The 7,718-nt window shown below is 33.7% G+C and overlaps 1 protein-coding gene across 1 annotated transcript; it reads left to right on the forward strand.

Annotated features, from left to right (window-relative positions):
- Positions 1-3,330: 3,330 nt before the first annotated feature.
- LOC146930045 (glucan endo-1,3-beta-glucosidase 14-like) lies at positions 3,331-5,209 on the forward strand. Its single transcript, XM_085701709.1, has 3 exons — positions 3,331-3,472; positions 3,563-4,590; positions 4,863-5,209. Exons 1-3 carry the CDS (start codon positions 3,418-3,420, stop codon positions 4,932-4,934), a joined length of 1,155 nt encoding a protein of 384 aa, XP_085557835.1. The 5' UTR covers positions 3,331-3,417; the 3' UTR covers positions 4,935-5,209.
- The last annotated feature ends 2,509 nt before the right edge of the window (positions 5,210-7,718 follow it).

Raw genomic sequence — 7,718 nt, forward strand, 5'->3', positions numbered from 1 at the left:
CCCATGAGAATAGGTGTGGTTGTTGGAGGAACACACTCACTGACTTCGAGAGAAGCTTTGATACGCTAAAGAGAAACTTGTTTTTAGAAATTAGGACTAACGTAAAGTTATAAGTTTAAGGGTTTGTTTGTGAAGGATTCGTTGTTATGATGAACCAATAATCCCAATGCTCTTTTATTTTATTATTGTTATTTTCTTTTAATTAAACAAAAATACAATTTTCTACCTTATAAACTTTCAATCTGATCATTATTAAAAGTTAATTGAATTCATAACTCCTTGTCGGAACGATACTCTTTTTATTACTACATCGGTAGAACCGTGCACTTGCGGTTTGTCCTATCAGTTTGTATTTAATTTAATGGATGATATTTGTAAGATTTGATCTATAGGATCCTTTCAACCGAGGATGTGAAAAATGGCTGGTTAGCGTACCTTGCATAGAAGCAACACCTATTTAGGGCGTGTTCTACAACTTGGTTAACATTGTGGCCAACTTGGTTGACTACAATATTTCGAGGCAACATTTTATTTTTTGATTGGGTTGGAAATCCAGTATGCTTCTATGCAATATATTCACATTCCAATTCGTAAAGGCGACATGTGATAAACATTCTCGCCATGGTGCAATTTGACATCATTGTGTTGGTTTTGGGACAACACATTCAACAATGTGATAACTTCCCCCATATGTTGGGTGAACATGTTCACCATTTCATGGTTGCTATCTTTCACTTGTCGTCAAACACACTCCAATGAATCTTGTATCAATCCTAAAGGAATCTACGCCAAATTTTGTCGTACATTTTGAAATTCCGCGACCAAGTAACTCGTGCCAAATGGATTTTGGCCGTATGGCATGCTGGTTGACGAGTTAAGAAAACTTGGCGGCATTCCAAGGGTAGGCCTAACATTCGGTTGGCGACTATTGGACATGAATAAGGACAGTTATGTTCGTGTCACACCATCTCCCGTGTCATAGCCTAATTGTTGTCGGTCAGGAACTACAGCGGTATGAAACCGCCTCTCGACCTCTGTTGTCAATAGCGGCCGATCGCGGCCATAAAAAGCAAAACGCGACGCAGCGCTCCAACGCGGAGCATTTGGAGAAAGCGGCTGAAGCAGGCGCGATTGCGGGTATAAAGCGGGCGCGATGCGGGCCAAAGAAGGTCAACGCGGAGTACTTTTCACTTAAAACCATTTTAAGAGTCATTTTTGCAATTTTCAAACCCTAATTATTACTCTTCTCCATCAGAACCATATACACAGCCGCAAACAAAACAACTTCATCGTACAAACAAAATCCATCTCCTCTTCTCATCTCATCATCTCTTGATCGCAGAACCCATCTCTCCCCTTCTCATCTCATCATCATTTGATCGCAGAACCCATATTTGTTCTCCTCTATTCATCTCTTGATTTCAGAATTTGTTAATTTGTTAGTTGTTAATTGTTAATTTGTTAATTGGGAGGATGAACTTGTTAATTGTTATTGTTTTTCACTTTTGTTACTTTAAGCTTTAGAGCCTTAAAGTGTTGGTTTCCTTCAATTTTATAGTATTTTTTGCAAGTATGTTTTATGTGGTGCTTAAGACTTGTGACCTTTATTTCAAATTAGGAATACTTCATGAATTTTGAGTAATGTTTAAGGTATTTTAGTATTTTTTTTAACAATATAGTATTTTAATATTAAATATATTTGTGTCCGCGTCACCGAAATAGCGCCCGCTACGCTCCCGCATCCCGCGCCGCGTCAATTTTTGGGTTGGCCGCGCCGCGCTGCATTTCCGCTTTGACAACAGAGCTCTCGTCAATGTTGAAAGAATCCAATATGTCAGACAAAGGTGGTAATGAAACAACCAACGCCACGAGTATCAACATTGTCACATTTAGATCGTCAACAACTATTATCGCTTACATACTAGTCATGGTGCTGGAAGTTCCAGCGCATTGCAATTAGACATGCTATTAATAGTTCCGAAATTATTAGAAGGTTCAATTGAAAGATTTCTTCCATTTTTTTAAGACATTCAAACTTATGATAACTCTCAAAAATAATTTAAAATTACACAAGTTTCTCTAAACTTGTCCCACCGTGTGTGCCAATCTGCTTACGAATATATTTGATATAATGAAAATCAACAAAATTCAAAACACAGATAAATGTTTAATTAATGCGATTGCAGGAGTTCTAACAAGTTAATAGCTAGAGTCACAAGTTTTAGAGTTGTTTTGGGAAAATGTCTCTAATAGTACCTTGCAAATTAGTTCTCCTTGATGTTATCTTCACTCTTGCCTTATCTCAAAAAAAAAGTTCAAATTTAATGGTCAAAATTGACTGGAAATGATTTACGATTGATGTTGCTATGAAATTAGAGGTTTGTAATGCAAAAGACAATTGAATTTAAAGAAATTGAAAGTAACAAGACTTTAAGTTAAAGAAGAACGAAAGATAAACAACTACGAAATATAAATTGCCAAAGTTAAAATGACTTCAAAGATAAATGACGTGAAAAATAAAGTGGGTAGTTTTTGAAAACCAAACTAATTAACAAAATACAAATTTGAGGACCACATTCACTTGGAAAAGAAAAACAAAAAACCCAAGGATGTTTTTTTTAGGAATTTAATATATTTAAAGATTATATCGTACATCTGGTCACATTTAAGAATCCAATGACAATTTTACTTAAAATGATATTCATAAAATATACTCCCTCCGTCCCTATATCTAAGCACCTTTTGTATTTTTCATATTTTTTAAGAAAAGTTATTAGTGCAATTAATGTGCCTATTTTGTGTGTTAATATTACTAAATTGTCATTTGTTTGTATGTGTATTACATTTGACTTTTCATATTAAGACAAGTAAGTAATATTAATTAGGGGTATGTTTAGGAAAAAAAATAATAAATGCATCTAGTAATTTGAAAAGAGGTTTACATTTAAGGACAAAAATAAAGTCAAATGGGTACTTAGATATAAGGACTGATGGAGTATAATTCTTTAAGTGTACCCTTTCTACATCACAATTTATAGGAAAATATATCCCCCACACAATATAGATCACTGTAGAGTGTTCAGAATCAAATCCAAACTAGTTTGGTTTGGGTAACATGGTTTTATAAGAAGTCGGCATTTTTTTTTTTCTTTTCTGAAATTTTGAGTTGTATTATTATGTTATAAAAAAGTACTACAACAAATTTGTAATCAAAATCATCGAGCAAATTGTCAAACTCTAGTCTTGAAAACATGGTTGGTCTGCCCCTCCTCTTCCTCCTCATTAAAGTATATTTAATATAAATACATCAAAGTCCATGATACCACACTCACACATTATTAATCCAACTTTGCATCACCTCACTTTCTGTGCCTAGATATTGTTTCCTATTATAATCAAAGATCAGATTCAATAATAATGACAACCTTTTCCTTCTTCAAATCACTTCTTTTCTTTCTTCTCACCATATCAGGTTCCTTAACATTTATCTTCTCTCTACTAAGCATTTTGTATTATGATATTTTTTTTGTCTATTCTAATATTTCTAAATATATGATTTCAGATTCATTTATGCAAATCAATGGCCTAAGTTTTGGAATAAACTATGGACAAATAGCAACCAATCTACCATCTCATTCAAGAGTTGCAGTTCTTATAAGATCAATGAATGTGACAAGAATCAAACTCTATGATGCTGATCCAAATGTTCTACTTGCTTTCTCCAAATCAAATGTTGAATTTGTTATAGGAATTGGAAATGAACATCTACAAAATATGACAAACCCTTCTAAAGCTCAAAATTGGATTCAACATCATGTTCTACCTTACCTTTCACAAACCAAAATAAATTGCATAACTGTTGGAAATGAAGTATTCAATAGCAATGATACTCAATTAATTTTGAATCTTCTACCTTCAATGCAAAATGTTCATAATTCTCTTGTTAAGCTTGGATTAGACCAAGTAATTACTGTTACAACAGCTCATTCTTTTAACATTTTGGATAATTCTTACCCTCCTTCGTCCGGTTCTTTTAGGTCAGATTTGATTCAATATATTCAACCAATTGTTGAATTTCTTGATGAAATCAAATCATCTTTTCATATTAATGCTTACCCTTTTTTTGCATATAAAGATAACCCTAATGAGGTATCTTTAAACTATGCATTATTTCAACCAAATGAAGGTTTGGTTGATCCAAACACAAATTTACATTATGATAACATGTTGTATGCTCAAATTGATGCTGTTTATGCTGCAATCAAAGTGATAGGGTATACCAATGTTGAAGTTAAGGTTTCTGAGACAGGTTGGCCTTCAAATGGCGACGCCGATGAAATTGGTGCTACACCACAAAATGCAAAATTGTACAATGGAAATTTGCTTAGAAGAATTGAGGAAAGACATGGAACTCCTGGAAATCCATTGGTTCCAATTGATGTATATGTTTTTGCACTTTTTAATGAAGATTTAAAACCTGGTCCTGCTTCAGAAAGAAACTATGGACTTTATTATCCTGATGGTAGACCAGTTTATAACATTGGATTACAGGGTTATCTACCACAAATGGTTGTGCCATCCAAATCTAATGTAAGCAAAATTCTATTTACCTTTTCAGATTAATTTTTATGTAGCGACGGTGTGCACATTTTTTAAACGAATGATGTCACATTGTTATGTTATTCTTAAAACATCTCCGAGATGTGATTTGATGCAGGTGTAAAAAAGTTTCATTAACTGTGTATATGAATTATTATTTTTTATTTATGCTTGGCTATTAGATTATTGGTATTCCAATTTTTGTAGTAGTTTTTAATTTAATGTATCTATTATCTAATACTTCAATCTCTCTTCTTATGCAGATTTTGTCTTTCAATGTTCTTGCATGTATGGTTACATGGTTGATCTTCGGTTTAGAGCTTTTAGAATCATGAGCAGTACAAGGGAGGGCTCAAAGGAAGTATAGGAAATCCTATACATTATTCTATTTTCCAATAGAGAGTTATTCAAGGTGAGGGAATATTCAAATGGTTCCTGAATATTGTTTTTGTAATTTCCTTGCAATTTTTTGGGCAAGGTGATTAGATTTTTTTTTTTTTTGTTTTACTATTAAGTATTTCTGAGAATACCACATGGATCATGTGAATGCTGAATCTATAGTGGACTGAAAATGACTATATATATGAGCTTGGAGTTGTAGAATTTATTTATATATTTTAAGTCTTAGACTCTCAGGTCACATGGTAATTAACCCTACCCTCAAACATTATAATTATGGATCCAATCTTTTTTAGGGTCTTGGATCCATTCTATTCTACCATAACTAGAAAATTAGAAATTATATGCTATGTAAGAAAGTATAATCACAGGTATAAAGGGAAGGCTTCTTTTATGCCATCGGACAGGAGGTATCTAGGAATACATTTTTAATATGGCTAAACAAACAGCGATCAAAATAACGACTGATTTATGCTTTAACGACTGAAATATTGGTCATTATTTAGTCGCTGAACATATTAGCACCTGATTTATAGTATTTTATTCTTTAGCGACCAATTTAGCTGCCACTAATTTGGTCGCTAAACGTATTAACGACCGATTTTCATACGTTAGCGACCAAAAATTCCATAGTTAAAGAAGAAATTTCTATTTTCTAAAAACTGGTGTGGCTATAGCCACACCATGCTTTATGGTGGATCCGCCTCTGCCACTAGGTCTACGACACCATTTTTCTTCTTCTAAAGAGTTTAGTACGAAATAACTCATCTACATTAGGTGTTGAAAATTAACAAATTACTGGTTCGAACATTATTGCATATCGAATGTCCCTTCAACTATTTTACCATCTAAACTGCTTATGGGACCCGGATCCACGCCATTTTATTCTTGGCTTTATATTTCTTCTACTACGTTACAATCTTGAACAGTTTGAAATGATTTAATTGGAAAATTTTGGAATCATATATTTTGGAATTGTTGTGCAAATACATCAATTAAAGCAGAACCTGTCAAACTCTGTCCAATTCATGCGTGCACTAAGTAGACTCTTGTGCCACTTTTGATTAGGATCAAACTAACCACCCCACAAAATTAGTTAATTTATTAATTATTAGAAGAATTTTGTTTATATACATTTCGGGTGTAAGGTTTTTTTTTTTTTTTTTTCCCATTGTCGACCGATAATAATCATCAAATAATTATAAATGTTTATTCTTTCCCTAAAAAAAAATGTTTATTCTAATCACACTACTTTTGGGGTATACTTTAGGGTTGAGAAACAATCGAAACACCTCAGATACATAAATCATTTGCCCAAGAAGAGATTAGGGAAAAATGATAAAAAAATATGGTTTGTTCTTTAAGAACTTGTTTAAGGCTAATTTCTTGTAACTCTTGTATCTCTTTATAAATAACTCTTTGATAGAATTAGAGAGATCTCTCTCTCCTCTAGACGTAGGTCAAATTTGGGCCGAACCGAATGAAATAAACATCTTTTTTTCTTCTTATCCTTCATCTTGTTTTATTGTTTGTGATTGTTTGATCACTTTGATTTGGTTGCTATTAATATTGCTATACACATCAAAGTATTGTTGTGAGTTTTATTCAAATTCACAACAATTGACTTCCACCATGGGATAATCGAAACAAATCATTAAGCGAGAACCATGGGTACCAAGTATGATATCAAGAAATTCAGCGGAGACAAAGATTTTAGGTTGTGAAAGGTGAAGATACAAGTGGCCTTCATTCAACAAAAGTGCGCTGAGGAACTAAAGGGTGAAGCTGAGTTAGCATCCATGTCACAAGAAGACACGACCGAGATGGTGGACAAGGAAATGAATGGCATTGTCTTGTGCCTCATGGATAAAGTTTTTAGATAAGTATTGAAGGAGACAACCGCGACGACAATGTGGTCAAGGTAGGATTCATTGTATATGAACAAGTCGTTCGTTCATAGTTAATTCCTTAAACAATACATGCTCATTTAGGATAGTGGACTCAAAGTCTTTCACGAAACAATTGACAAAGTTAAACAAAATCCTTCATGATTTAGTGAACATTGAAGTGAAATTTGAGGATCGAGACAAAACTCTACTCTTACTGTGTGCATTACCTATATCTTTTAAACACTTCAAGGATATATATACCAAGTTTTATGGTGAAGAAAGCATTGTTTCCTTAGAGAAAATTCAAATAACGTTGAGAACCAAGGAGTTAAGAAAGTCCAAGGAATGGAAGTTTGATGATAGTAGTGAATGATTGAATCTCTCAAGAGAAAGAGGTGGGAGTAGAGGAAAATCGGGGAAACTCAAAGGATGATGAAAAATCGAAGTACAAATACTTCAAGTATAACAAGACCGGTCACTTCAAGAAGGATCATCTTGAGATAGGGGACAACGATGATTCCGCACAATTTGAGATTGCCTTAGAGGACTTTGAGCATACAGGTATTCTAGACGTGTCATGTTAGAAGCATGAAGAAGGTCGAGTATATCACCCTGGAAACAACTACATTTGCAAGTTGACGTTCATGTAGAAGGAGTGTTTGTCTAGAGAGAAGTTAAACAGTAAACATCAGTCTGGATAGGCGGTGTTAAGAATACTCAATGTCAGTTTGGAAAGGCGTATATAAGAACACTTATGACCAACCTTATAGGTGGAGGTTACAACGTGAAAGACATAATTGATGTGTGCATTTGGAAGTAGAGGTGGATAAA

The sequence above is a fragment of the Medicago sativa genome, chromosome 4, assembly GCF_051527215.1.
Source record: "Medicago sativa cultivar Bolivia chromosome 4, Bolivia_mono, whole genome shotgun sequence".
Classification (NCBI taxonomy): Eukaryota; Viridiplantae; Streptophyta; class Magnoliopsida; order Fabales; family Fabaceae; genus Medicago; species Medicago sativa.

What these genes read in the sequence shown, in the direction of transcription:
- LOC146930045 (XM_085701709.1), top strand. Translation starts at nt 3,418, where the DNA reads ATGACAACCTTTTCCTTCTTCAAATCACTTCTTTTCTTTCTTCTCACC. An exon ending in CTTTCTTCTCACCATATCAG is followed by an intron (nt 3,473 to 3,562) that starts GTTCCTTAACAT and finishes ATATGATTTCAG; the next exon opens with ATTCATTTATGCAAATCAAT. An exon ending in TTGTGCCATCCAAATCTAAT is followed by an intron (nt 4,591 to 4,862) that starts GTAAGCAAAATT and finishes CTTCTTATGCAG; the next exon opens with ATTTTGTCTTTCAATGTTCT.